This window comes from Pristis pectinata, chromosome 10, assembly GCF_009764475.1.
Source record: "Pristis pectinata isolate sPriPec2 chromosome 10, sPriPec2.1.pri, whole genome shotgun sequence".
NCBI lineage: Eukaryota > Metazoa > Chordata > Chondrichthyes > Rhinopristiformes > Pristidae > Pristis > Pristis pectinata.
In genome coordinates, this window is record NC_067414.1 from 31,476,620 (window position 1) to 31,491,235 (window position 14,616).

General features: G+C 40.6%; 1 protein-coding gene across 1 annotated transcript in view; it reads right to left on the reverse strand.

Annotated features, from left to right (window-relative positions):
• ahi1 (Abelson helper integration site 1) overlaps nt 1-14,616 on the reverse strand; it is a 161,586-nt gene that overhangs the window by 101,100 nt on the left and 45,870 nt on the right. Inside the window, exon 17 of the mRNA XM_052024883.1 lies at nt 3,604-3,809. Within this exon, the coding sequence (XP_051880843.1) occupies nt 3,604-3,809 (206 nt within the window). The remainder of the gene's footprint in view (nt 1-3,603; nt 3,810-14,616) is intronic.

Sequence of the window (14,616 nt, forward strand, 5' to 3'; positions counted from 1 at the left end):
TCAGAGAATCCACTGATTTCAAAGGGGACTGTACAGTAAAGGTTTAGAATTGGACACAAATTCAAATCTCACTGAAACAAATCAAAACATATGGATGTGGACTGAAGGGAGGATGGATACTTATTTGATTGAAGTTAGTAACTAAATGTATTTTTAAGTGTTATAAGTGTGCTGGTGATTTTTTAGCAATTTAATATTTTAAAATATTAATTTTAATTTTATATCATTTTTATTTCTTACAAGTTGATATCTTTGTGAATGTCACACAAATACAATCAATTTCACTGCAGGTTTGCTCGCTGGTAAGCCTCTGAGCAGTGCCTCACCGGTTATCAAAGCTACTCTACAAGCAGAGTCAACCAATAATGATCAGAATGTTCCTGTGCTGCACTGTGTTGGCCTCTCGATTGCTTATATATTTGTATTTGTAAAGTGTTGATGTTTTCCCTGGAGACCAGATCTGGGGAATGGTGATATCAACCAAGGAATATTGGTTGATATCACCATTCCCCAGATCTGGTCTCCAGGGAAAGCATATTTAAGACTCAGATCTGGTCTTAAATATGCATTGGTTTTCACTTCTGTCAACCTTTCTACTACTCGTTTTAGGAACATAGAAAAACTACAGCACAATTCAGGCCCTTCAGCCCACACAGCTATGCCGAACATGTCCCTACCCTAGAAATTACTAGGCTTACCCATAGCCCTCTATTTTTCTCAGCTCCATATACCTATCCAACAGTCTCTTAAAAGACCCTATCGTATCCGCCTCCACCACCGTTGCCGGCAGCCCATTCCATGCACTCACCACTCTCTGAGTGAAAAACTTACCCCTGACATCCCCTCTCTACCTACTCCCCAGCACCTTAAACCTATGTCCTCTTGTGGCCACCATTTCAGCCTTGGGGAAAAGCCTCTGACTATCTACCTGATCAATACCTCTCATCATCTTATACCTCTATCAGGTCCCCCCTCATCCTACATCGCTCCAAGGAGAAAAGGCCGAGTTCCCTTAACCTGCTTTCATAAGGCATGCTCCGCATTTCAGGCAGCATCCTTGTAAATCTCCTCTGCACCCTTTCTATGGTTTCCACATCCTTCCTGTAATGAGGTGACCAGAACTGAGCACAGTACTCCAAGTGGGGTCTGACCAGGGTCCTATATAGCTGCAACAATACCTCTCGGCTCCTAAATTCAATTCCCCAATTGATGAAGGACAATACACCATATGCCTTCTTAACCACAGAGTCAACCTGTGCAGCCACTTTGAGCATCCTATGGACTCTGACCCCAAGATCCCTCTGATCCTCTACACTGTCAAGAGTCCTACCATTAATACTATATTCTGCCATCATATTTGACCTACCAAAATGAACCACTTCACACTTATCTGGGTTGAACTGCATCTGCCACTTCTCAGCCCAACTTTGCATCCCATCTATGTCCCTCTGTAACCTCTGAGAGCCCTCCAAACTATCCAAAACATCCCCAACCTTTTGTGTCATCCGCAAACTTACTAACCCACCCCTCCACTTCCTTATCCAGGTCGTTTATAAAAATCACAAAGAGCAAGGGTCTCAGTACAGATCCCTGAGGTACACCACTGGTCACTGACCTCCACACAGAATATGACCCTTCAACAACCACTAATATGACCCTTCAACAACCACTCTTTGCCTTCTGTGGGCCAGCCAGTTCTGGATCCACATTGCAATGTCCCCTTGGATCCCATGCCTCTTTACTTTCTCAATAAGCCTTACACGGGGTACCTTAACAAACACCCTGCTGAAATCCATATACACTACATCTACTGCTCTCCCTTCATCGATGTGTTTAGTCACATCCTCAAAAAATTCAATCAGGCTCGTAAGGCAGGACCTGCCCTTGACAACATCCGCAACCCTCCAATCTTCTGGAACCTCTCCTGTCTCCATTGATGATGCAAAGATCATCGTCAGAGGCTCCGCAATCTCTTCCCTCGCCTTGCACAGCAGCCTGGGGTACATCTCATCCGGTGCCGGTGACTTATCCAACTGGATACTTTCCAAAAGTTTCAGCACCTCCTATTTCCTCATATCTACATGGTCAAGCTTTTCAGCTCACTGCAAGTCCCCACTACAATCACCCAGATCTTTTTCCCTAGTGAATACTGACGTAAAGTATTCATAAAGTGCTTCTGCTATTTCTTCCAGATCCATACACACCTTCCCACTGCTGCACTTGATAGGCCCTATTCTTTCGCATCTTATCCTCTTGCTCTTCACATACTTGTAGAATGCCTTGGGGTTTTCCTTAAACCTGCCCGCCAAGGCCTTCTCATACCCCCTTCTGGCTCTCCTAATCTCTTCCTTAGCTCCTTCCTATTAACCTTATACTTTTCTAGATCATCAACATTACCTAGCTCTCTGTACCTTTTGTAAGCTTTTCTTTTCCTCTTGACTAAGTTAATTATAGCCTTTGTACACCACAGTTCCTGTATCCTCTCGTGACTCCCCTGTCTCACTGGAACATGCCTATGCAGAACTCCACACAAATATTCCCTGAATATTTGCCACATTTCTTCCATACTTTTCCCTGAGAACATCTGTTCCCAATTTAAGCTTCCAATTTCCTGCCTGAGAGCCTCATAATTCCCTTTACCTTTCTGATCTGTTTCCACGTTTTTACACAAAATATTTTCTATGGTGATATTTATTGGTTTTCTCTTTCAAGATTCCTCATTTACTAGTCTAAGCAAATCTTCACCACATGCTTTCATCATTAGTAACTGGTATCCTTCATTGCATGCCCTTCTGCTACTCTAATGTATGGCATTCCACATTAATTCCCTCCATTTATGGTGCCTTGTCCTCGACAACTTCAAAGCCCTTGTCAAACTGATATGCTCACTGGAACCAAGTGGCTGGCTTGTCTACAAACATTTCTAATGTCAATGAACCATGAATAAAAGTTGCTTATTCAAAGTCCTGTACATTTTTTGTATTTCTGACATTACAACAACTGCAATACCTTAAAAGCAGTTTACTTGCCGATAAATGGTTGGGATGTCCATTGAAAGATGCTATACGGTTGTTTAACACATGCATGATTATTCATTTCTATGTTAAAATTTTATGTCCTTTTGGAATCATTAGGTGTGTACAATGTTATATCCAAACAGTAACAACATTAGTTGAGCGGCATATGGTGATCACATCCATTAAGGATATTCCTATCAAGCAGTTAAACTGCATTCCTTGGTTGATATCACCATTCGCCAGATCTGGTCTCCAGAACAGAAGTCTTCCTTAAACCGTGATCCCATTGTTATGCACCCTCCAGTTTGCCTTGATCTAAAGCTTTCACTTGGTTATGGGTCCCATGTAAAATAAAAAAAAATAAAAATACATTTGCTACACTGACAAAGTATTTCTGAAATCTAAAAAGGAACGTCAAACACACTTTGCCTATTCTTTCAAGCACATTTTGTTTGCTTCAAAACAAAAAGGGCTGTGAAGTTATCCCTTTATATTACTGATAAGCAACTAAATCAATATTGTGCCGCATTGATCAAAATAATATTTGTTGTTTTCTTTATCTGGAGTGTTCACGAATAGTACATACCAAAACAGAGTTCAGTTTTTCCCTGACTTTTTGCATTTTCATGGACATCCTCGATGAATGACTAAATGAAGACAGAGAGGCATCACATACAGTCCGACCATCAAAGCTACTGCTAAGAATCTTGGGTCCTTTTGGTGTAGCTGTAGTTGCAGATTTTAAATTTGCTCTACAAACATTTTTCATACTTTCAGCTTCCATCTGAGCAACTAGGAGAAATGAAAAAATTGTTACAAATAACCACCATTCTATATGGTGCTTTAAACATCAGTGTTACACTGAGAAACATGTGTTAATAATTGTAAAAGAAAAAAAATCTAATATATAGCTATGAAATAGGAACCATTACAATAAGAATGCAAGTGTCATTTACCACTACTACTGAAACAATTTTAATTTTCACAATGTCCCTATTTTGAAGGGTAGTATATAAGGTTAGAGATGCAAAACACATTCTTCCAATAAAGTCAGTGTTTTTAAATTTCACTTGTTTAATAAGTAAATTTAGTCAACAGTTACCCATGTTATTGGTCACATGGCAGACAAAGCCATGTTGTACTTTCTTTGTATGCAGAAACAGCCAACTAACTGACTGAGTTATGGCTCTTACTGATTCTTTGTAGAGTAACAAGGTGACTGCAATGAGGAATCCCTTCTGGACAGACAAGCCTGGTGGTTAATAAACAACATCCCAAATAAAAACATCAAACAGTAGCAATTTGATTTTGCATGCAATTTTGCTCCTTTACAAGGTACAAACACAAGAATATTTTCAGATGGACCACTGACAAATGACAATCATGAAAATAAAAAAGGTAATCTGAAGGAAGAACAGAAAACTAGAAAAACTCAACTGATCAGGAAGCATCTGTGGCAGGAGAAACAGAGTACCTGTAGACATAATGAAGGGCCATTGACCCGAAATGTTAATTCTGCTTCTTTTTCCAAAGATGCTGCCTGACCTGCTGAGTTTTTCCAGCATTTTCTGTTTCAGTGTCATGACTGGCACTATAAATTGTAAAACATCAATATCTCACAACCAGTAACAGCAAAAACAAATTCCAGTTACGGCGCATCTTTAATGTAACAAAATTTTCCCAAGGCACTTCATAAGATCCTTCTCAAAAATGTAACACAAAGCCATACAAGGCATTGAGCCTCACCCTGGCAATGGTGGCAGCAGTAGACAAACATGTTGGTGTGGGAATGGGAAGGGGAATTAAAATGGCCAGCAACTGGGAGCTCCAGACAGCCATGCTGGACAGAGTGAAGGTGCTTGGCAAAGCAGTCGCCTAGTTCGTGCTTGGTCTGATGTAGAGCACCAGATGCAATGAACAGGGCCGGAGGAGATGCATGTGAATGTCTATCTCACCTGGAAGAGCTGTTTAGGGCCCTGGATGGTGGTGAGGGAAGAGGTGTAGGGGCAGGTGTTAGATTTCCTACAGTTACAGGGGAAAGTGCCTGGGGAGGGAGAGGGAAGGGGGGGGGGCAGGGACAGAGATGAGCAGACCAGGTAGTCACAGAGGGAGTGATCCATACGCAAAGCAGAAAGTGGTGGGGAGGCAAAGATACAGCTGGTGGTAGGATCACATCATAGCTGGTGGAACACAAACTAGAGGAACAGCACCTCATATTCTGCCTGGGTAATCTACAACCCAAAAGCGTGAACGTTAAATTCTCCAATTTCAGGTAACCTGCTCCCGCTCTGTCCCTTTTCTGTCTTCTCCTGATCTACCCAGCTCTTCCTCCACTCACCTCAGCCTTCTTTCCCCTCTATCTGCCCATAACGACAGACTCCTTCCACTGGTTCCCCTCCCTTTCTTGATTTCATGCTCCACCTTCCTCTCCCATCAGACTCCATCATTTGCAGCCCTTTGTTGCCTCCACCTATCACTACTTCCACTCTCCCCCCCTCCATTTGCCTATCACCCCTCCTCACCTGGCTCCACCCCTTCCCTTCACCTTTTTACACTAGCCATCTCCCCTCCATCTCTTTCCAGATGAAGGATCTTAACCAGAAACATTGACTGTCCATCTCCCTCCACAGATGCTGCCTGACTCAGAGTTCCCCCAGAATCTTGTTTCTTGTTCCAGATTCCAGCATCTGCATTCTCACGTCTCCGCTGGTTTGTGATGTTCATTTTTATCTTTATATTATTTATAAATATACATGAAAGTCACAAGTGACATAATTCATTCTTTGTACAGATGTATCCATATAATGCAAATTGAGAGGGCAGGATGTAGTGTTCCTTTCATCTAAGACGACAGTTGACCATCTCTAAAAGAGAAATACCCGCTTCTTATAATCTCCCATAATGCCACATATAAACATCTAATGATGTCAAGAGGGGTTCCTTTCAAAGAGTTGAAGCTATCCTGGGGATTCCTCAGGACTCATAGCAGTCCTACAGCTGGGGCAATTGGTGAACTGAATATATTTTTATTCAGCTTTTATTTAATTTTGAGAATTTTCTAACTAAATTACCTCAATTTTATTAAAGCTTATGTGTGGACCCTATTGTCTTTCTTACAATCCCCACAGAGGAAGACACACACCCCAAGTTGGGGACCACTGATCCAGGGTGCACTAATTATCGATGGCTTTGTCTCCAAAAGCTAATGAATCAGTTAATTTCCAAAAAAGCTAAAGCATCACCATAAAATGCATTATTACAACCCTGAAACAGTAACACAAAATCCTATAAGCAGCTTCATCTCACTCTTGCTGAAGACACCATCCCACAGAAGCAGTTTCTATTTCTTCAGTCTAGTGATAGTCATCTCTTCTTCCTAACCTGCCTTTTCAGGCCAAGAATGACTTATTTAATTCCAGCTCTGTGCATTCTGGGCCAGCTGAAGAAAACTGTGTGAGATGCACATACCTGACCTCAGGTGGGGCAGCTGGTGCTTGACATGGCAGGTGGGTGGCCTGTTTGGGATACTGTGCGCTTCTTCCACTAGGCCTCTGAATGCTGCCATCATAAAGAATTGAAATGCCCAGGGCCTTCCTGAATATTCCACCCAATAGTTTGCAAGTTTAATTTTTCAAGGAGGCTCTGAGACATTCTTGAAGTGTTTTCTTTTTCCAGGTTTTGCCATGATAGAGCTTGGACTAGAATACTTGTTTCAGGATTCTAGTGTCAGACAAGCAGACAATGCAGCCACTGGTTCACTGTAAAAGGCACAATATTAGCCTGGGAGAGGAACTAAAATTTGTTTATCGATCCTGCCAATGGATTTGGAGGATTTTATAATGACAACACTGTTGGGAGTTCTCCAGTGCTTTGAAGTGTCTATTTATGTCCTCCATGCCTCTGAAAAATTCTGCAAAGTGTGTATCAATGCTGCTTGGTAGACCACAAGCAATTTCCAGGATTTGAGGCTCAGATCTTTTATTCAATCATAAGGCTGCAGTGATGCACTGGAGGGAACAGTGAATTTTGTAATCAGTGACCAACTTTGCCAAGAGGTGGCTATTTAAGAGAAAAATTATTTTATGGGCTTTGAGCACTGACAAGGGCAGCATTATTTCCCCCATTAAAAATTAGCCCTTGAAATGATGGTGAAGCACTGTTGCAGCTCTTCTGATGAAAGTACTTCAATGGTACTGTTTAGATCCCAAAATAATGAAGGAACAGTGATATATTTCCAAGTTAGGATGGTGTACAACTTGCAGGGGAAACGTGCAAGTGGTGGTGTTTTTCATACACTTGTTACCCTTGCCTTTCCAGTTTCCTGTTGATATAGGGTGGCATGGTGGCAGAGCAAGTAGAGGCGCTGCCTCACAGCTCCATCGACATGGGTTCAAATCCTAATCTCCAGTGCTGTTTGTGTGGATTTGCATGTTCTCCCATGACAGCATGGATATCCTCTGGGTGCTCCGATTTCCTCTACTTGCACACTATGGCAATTTACAGTCACCAATTAACCTGTCAACCTGCATGTCTTGGTAGGTTGTTAAATGTAAATTCCTCTAGTGTGCAAGTGAGTGGTAGATTCTTTGGGGAGTTGACAGGAATGTGGGAAGAATAAATTTGGATTAGTTTTGTGTAAATGAATGCTTGATGATCAGCGCAGACTCAGTAGACCAAAGTGCCTACTTTCATGACTCTATGCTGGGAGCTGCTGTCAAATAAACCTTGGAGGGTAATTACAGCACATTTTGTAGATGGTATACACTAAAACCACTGTGGCAATGGAGGAGAATATGGATTTTTAGCACGAAGGGATGGGTGCTTTTGCAGGAAAGATGTGCTTGTTGATGGTCTGATGCTGGGGCTGGAGTAGCACAAAAGGTGGATGATGATCCACTGACTGTAGAGCTTGGTAGAGTGGAAGATGGAAGACAAAAAGAAGCCCATCATAGCTGAAACCATAAGATATAGCAGGGGAATTAGGCCATTTGTCCATCGAGTCTGCTCTGGCATTCAATCATGGCCGATTTGTTTTTAAACCCCATTCTCCCCATGACCCTTAACCACCTTACCAATCAAGAACCTATCAATCTCTGACTTAAATACACCTAATGACTTGGCTTCTGCGGGGTAGAATTCCACAGATTTGCCACCCTCTGGCTGAAGAAATTCCTCCTCATCTCAGTCTTAAAGGGATGTCCCTTTATCCTGAGGCTGTGCCCTTCCTAGACTCTCCTACTGATGGAAACATCCTCTCCACATCCACTCCGTCCAGGCCTTCAGGCCTTTCTGGCAGGTATCTGGTAGATTTCAATGAGAACCCACCCCCCACCCCCCACCCCCCAATCCTTCTGAACTCCATCAAATACTCCTCATATGTTAAGCCTTTCATTCCCAGGATCATTCTTGTGAACCTCCTCTGAACACTCTCCAGGGCCAGTACATCCTTCCTGAGATGAGGGGCCCAAAATTGCTCACAATATTCTATATGCAATTTGACCAATGCCTTATAAAGCCTCAGCAGTACATCCTTGCTTTTATACTCTAGTCCTCTTGAAATGAATGCCAACATTGCATTTGACTTCTTTACTACCAACTCAACCTGCAAGTTAATCTTGAGGGAATCCTGAATTGGGACTCCCAAGTCCCTTTGCACCTCTGATTTCTGAATTTTCTCCCCATTTAGAAAATAGTCTACACCTTTATTCTTCCTACCATAGTGCATAACCCCACACTTTCCTGCGCTGTATTCCATCTGCCACTTCTTTGCCCACTCCCCCAATCTTTGCAAGACTACCTGTTCCTCAACCTATCTTGGTACTGTCTACAAACATGGTCACAATCCCAAGTTTGTAGGGAGGGGAAATAGTGTAAAAAGGAAATGCAGAAAAAGGAATAAGCATGATGAGGGCCCTGTTCACTGCAGTGGCAGACAGTCCTAGGTGGAAGGATAGAGACATCTTATAAGCTTCTGAATGCAACAATAAATTTAACAATTTTAGATTACATGGGAATAGGACAGCAGTCAATTTGCTGGACTAACATCCCACCACTGAAGCTGGGGACTTAAATTGCAAGTAAAGCATAAAGTATCAAAGAAAATGTTAATATCAGTATTGGTAAATCATGAAACTACCAAATAGTCATAAAATCCCATCAGGTTCATAATTGTCCTTCAAAAGAAGGAAATGTGCCATTCTTACCCATTCTGACCAAAATGCAACTCCATCCTCCCCTTTGTGGCTTGGTTGACTTTTAACTGCTCTCTGACAATAAATGCAAGCATTTTTGGTGACTTTTACATTCCATGAAAAAAAATGTACTGATATGGAAAGTGGCATCATCAGAAGTTAAAACAATGCATACAAAAGATGAAAATGAAAGGGAGTTCTTAACAAATGATTCCTAATTATGAATGGGACTAATTCAAATTCTAACAGTTGAAAATTTCCTTAGGGGTTGCATGTAGAATTATGAATTTATCTGCAATGTTCCTTTCATTATTGTCTTTGAAGTCTCTTCACTTTAATTCTTTGGGATCACAGGCCATTCCTTGTTCAGTGGAGGCAGCAGAATTGTACATCGCACAAAAATAGTTTACAACAGCATTTACCTCTACACAAATCAGAGTCCAATCCTGCTGCCTCATTAACTTTTCAAAAAGTATTTAATGTCTCTGCTTCGACAACTATCTGCAGCAGGTATTTCCCATTTCTGTAGCTAGTAACAATAACATTGAGGACAAAACAAGTTTAAATGCAAGGTTGATGAAGTACAAAATTTTCTATTGTTAAATCAACCAGCACACTGGTTCAAGAGAGAACTTGACTCTAGGCCTAGAAGGATCTTTGTACGTGGATGTTGAAGTTTAATTAAATAGTGCATCATTCTCCCTTATTCATTCATTCTCTATAATAAACCTGTGTAATTTTATTACTAAATTAAACTACGTATTTATTAAGGGTCTTTTACCACAACTTATGGCCTAGAAATTGTTCTGCCACCTTTCAATAATTAAGCAACGTTATGAATCACTCTAATGCTCCTTGAGAAAGACCCACAAAGAGTGAGACCTTCAACTGAGAGGTTTACAGAAGAGTGATATCAGGTTTTTGTCAGTTTCAATGCAACCCTACTCTAAGGATATATTGTTGCTCTCTGTATTTATGCAGTTGCAATCTCTCTTTTTCAATCTTTTTATTAGTTTTCAAATTAATACAGATTAATATATAACATCAATGTTTGTACATGTAATACAAAGAGATCAGAAGAACAATCATGGCATGGATAATCATAAAGAACAATAAAGTATAAAAAATCTGTAGATCCAATGATCTCTTAGTGAATGAATATAATATGAAAGGAAAGAAAAAGATTATAAAAGGAAGAAAAAAATCCCCAAAACAATAAGAAAAATTATAAACAATATATCAAACCAAACTAAGCTAAAGAAAAAAAAATTTAAAAAAAACAAACAGAAAAAAAACTGGACTAAAATTTCTCAGTAGAAACGGAGCAATATTATGTCGTCAACTCCATTCCTCTAAGTTGAAGTTTATTACAAGGGGATCTATATCATGTGAAAATATTGAATAAATGGACTCCAAACTTCCTCAAATTTAAGCGAAGGATCAACAGTACCACTCTTAATTTTTTCCAAGTTTAAACATGATATAGTTTGAGAGAACCATTGAAAAGTAGTAGGGGGTATTGGATCCTTCCATTTAAGCAAAATGGATCGTTTAGCCATTAATGTAACAAAGGCAATCATACAGTTAACGGAGGCAGGTAGATGGCCAGACTCTATCCTTGGTAATCCAAAAATTGCAGTGATAGGATGAGGTTGTAAATCAATCTTCAATACATTTGAAATAATGTTAAAAATATCTGTCCAATATTTTTCCAAAAGATGACAGGACCAAAACATGTGTCAAAGAAGCCATATTCGATTTACATCTGTCACATATAGGATTTATATGTTGATAAAAACGAGCTAGCTTATCTTTTGACATATGGGTCCTGCGAACTACCTTAAATTGTATCAAAGAATGTCTGGCACACATTGAAGATGTATTAACTAAATGAAGAATTTTCTTCTAAGTCTCTGTAGGTACAGATGGCTGGAGTTCACTTTCCCATTCATTCTTAATTTTGTCCAGTGGTTCTGAACAAATTTTCATAATTAAACCATAGATTATTGCTATCAAGCCCTTCTGACAAGGATTAAAACCGAAAATTTTTTCTGTAATTTCCGTTTTGTAAGGTGTCGGAAAAGAGGGTACAGTAGCTTTTAAAAAATTTCTAATCTGCAAATATCGAGAAGTGTGATCTAGGCAAACAGTATTTGTTAGACAATTGTTCAAAGGATGAAAAACAGTTATCAATGAATAAATCACGAAAACATACTACTCCCTTCCTTTTCCATATGGAAAAAGCTGAGTCAACTCTGGATGGATGAAAGAAAAAATTAGAGCAGTTGCAATCTCATAGCCAGCTCAAGAAAAAACAACACAAGCTGCACTCTTCCAGCTAAAGGGATCATTGTTACTTAATGAATGAATGCTGCTATGATCTGAGGGAGAGTGGGAATGGTGGGTGCGTGCTTGCAGAGGATCAGAAAGATCTAGACAGGTTGGTGAAGAAAATGTCCACAAGAAGTATGTTCTTTTGTGCATAAAGATCATGGAACACTGTCAGGATTTTTACAAAGGATTTTCTGCAAGGAGTGTCTGAGTGCACTCTATGAATATCACTACTTCGGGAAACCTTGATGTAGCCAAATCCCCACGGTTGCTCTGCCTGCTCCCATGGGCTTAAGAAAATGGTAAAAGACTATTCGGCCCACCAAGTATGGGTCGACCATCAAACACCCATTTATACTGATCCTACACTAAACCCATTTTATTCTCCCTACATTCCCATCACAAGATCAATAATCTGAACTGTTGACACCCTTCTCTAAAAATGCTGCTTGTCCTGTTGAATATTTCCAGCATTTTGTTTTTATTTCAGATCTCCAGCATCTGCAACTATCCGCTTTTCAACTACATACACTACTTTCGTTTAGAGGTTTTGAAATCACAGTTCCAGGGCTGGTTAACCTGAAGAGGATCACTAGATTTCCCCAGTCACGCAAGATAGGGCACATCACTAGAAAGAACAGGGTATTAATTTACAATTGCTTCTTGCTTCTGCTCAATCTGGCACCTGGTTGGTCTCCATGCAGAACTGAAACCCGAAGCCTGACACCACTGTTGTTGGTAAAATCTCAGAGGGCGACGAGGAGGCGTACAGGAGTGAGATAGATCAGCTGGTTGAGTGGTGTCGCAACAACAACCTGACACTCAACGCCAGCAAGACCAAAGAACTGATTGTGGACTTCAGGAAGGTGAAGTCGGGAGAACATGTACCAGTCCTCATTGAGGGGTCAGCAATGGAAAGGGTGAGCAGATTGAAGTTCCTGGGTGTCAACATCTCGGAGGATCTGTCCTGAATCCAACACATTGATGCAATCATGAAGGCATGCCAGCGGCTCTACTTCGTTAGGAGTCTGAGGAGATTTGGTATGTCACCAAAGACTCCTGCAAATTTCTACAGATGTACAGTGGAGAGCATTCTGACTGGTTGCATCACAGCTTGGTATGGAGGCTCCAATGCACAGGATTGTAAGAGGTTACAGAGGTTTGTAGACTCAGCCAGCTCCATTGCAGGCATGACCCTCACCATTATCGAGGACATCTTCAAGAGATGGTGCCTCCAAGAAGGTAGCATCCATCATTAAGGATCCTCACCATCCGGGAGCTGCCCTCTTCTCATTACTACCATCATTAAGGATCCTCACCATCCGGGAGCTGCCCTCTTCTCATTACTACCATCAGGAAGGAGGTACAGGAGCCTAAAGATCCATACTCAAATGATTCAGAAACAGCTTCTTGCCCTCTGCCATCAGATTTCTGAATAGTCCATGAACACTACCTCATTATACCTACTTTTTGCACTATTTATTTTGGAATTTATAGTAATTTTACGTCTTTGCACTGCACTACTGCCGCAAAACAACAAATTTCACGTCATAAGACAGCAATAATAAATCTGATTCCGATTCAGCTGCAGGAATCAAACATTAGCAGCACTGTAGCCAGAACTACCATCAGGCTAATTGTCATTCAGCTCATCCTTCCAAAACATACTCAATTTTTTTCAAAGCTGTACTTCAATGATCATCAACAAATGCCCTATACTGGACAGGGTACAAGATGATAAACGCAGATGTCAACTTTATTGTTAACATTCTGTGTTGATTAAGGTTCTATCTATTCTATCGTATCCCTATATTGATTACAGTGGGCTAATTATAACATAACTGAGTGGCTTATTAGACTATCTCGGGGCCAGAGTCTTCACTGTGGACAGATAGGCTAGACTAGAAGGAAACACGTTTGTATGCTTAAGGGCAACGGTGAACCTGGTGTTTTGTTACTCACAACTGAGTAGCTTAAATGGTCACTTCTTGCCTGTTTCCAGCCCGCAAATCATCAGACTTGATTTTTCAGTATGCATATCCTTCAAGACTGCAGAAGGTCAGAAATATCATAGCTGTTTCTCTTTCCACAGAGCACTGCGCTATTCACTTCTCATTTCCATTCTGCCCGACTCTTCAGATGATCCTATCATAATTTCCCCTTTTCGTATGACTGTGCCAAATGCCATCCATGAAACTAGGTTCTCAGTAGAGATTATTAGAAAACTCCCAGAGCACCTCAAAATTCTAATAGTGTAAATAAGACTATGAAAATGCCACGTTCACAAAGTTGTCATTTTGTAAGCTATAACATTTTTAATCCTAATTGCATGTCTGCTTTCTAAACACAGAATGCAAGACCAGGTAGCTTATGCTAAAACTGAACACAAGGCTTACAAAACCACAGCTTGAATATTAATATAGTGACTGGAACAGTATGTAGAAGACAGACATTCAGAGGGTGAAGAGGAGCAGAAGAGATTTATGGGAGTACTGCCAGGATTAGACAGGCTGTTTTTTGTCATGGAACGGAAGATGCAGGGAAACTTAGTTATGAGAGTTAGCTGGATGAAGCCAGTTCCATTAACAGAGGAGTCAAAAACCAAGGGACATGGATTTAGAGTAATTGGTAGGATTAGCGGGAAGAAAGGGGAAATGTTTCTCCGCACAAAGGAATGTAGGAGTTTGGAACTCATTGCCTGAAGGGGTGAAAGACAGAATCCCTACATTTAAAAAATACTTTGATAAGCACTTGATGTTCCAAGACCAACGAGGCCATATAGATCAAATGATGACAAGTGGGATTAGGCTAGGTAGCTCTTTTTCATCTGGCATAGACATGGAGCAAATGGCATCCCTTTTTGTTGAAAATTTCCAACATTCTAAACAGTTATCAATTTCCCTTAAATAAAAACAAAATATTCAGCAGGTCAGGGGATGGTAAATAAAAAAGTAACAAAAGACAGAGCAGAGTCAAGGCTAGGATTTTAGTGGGGGTTTCTTTGCCAGTAATACTGGCATTAATGCACACATCTGCAAGTTTTGGATTCTGGTATATGCATATCCAAGCCCACAGTC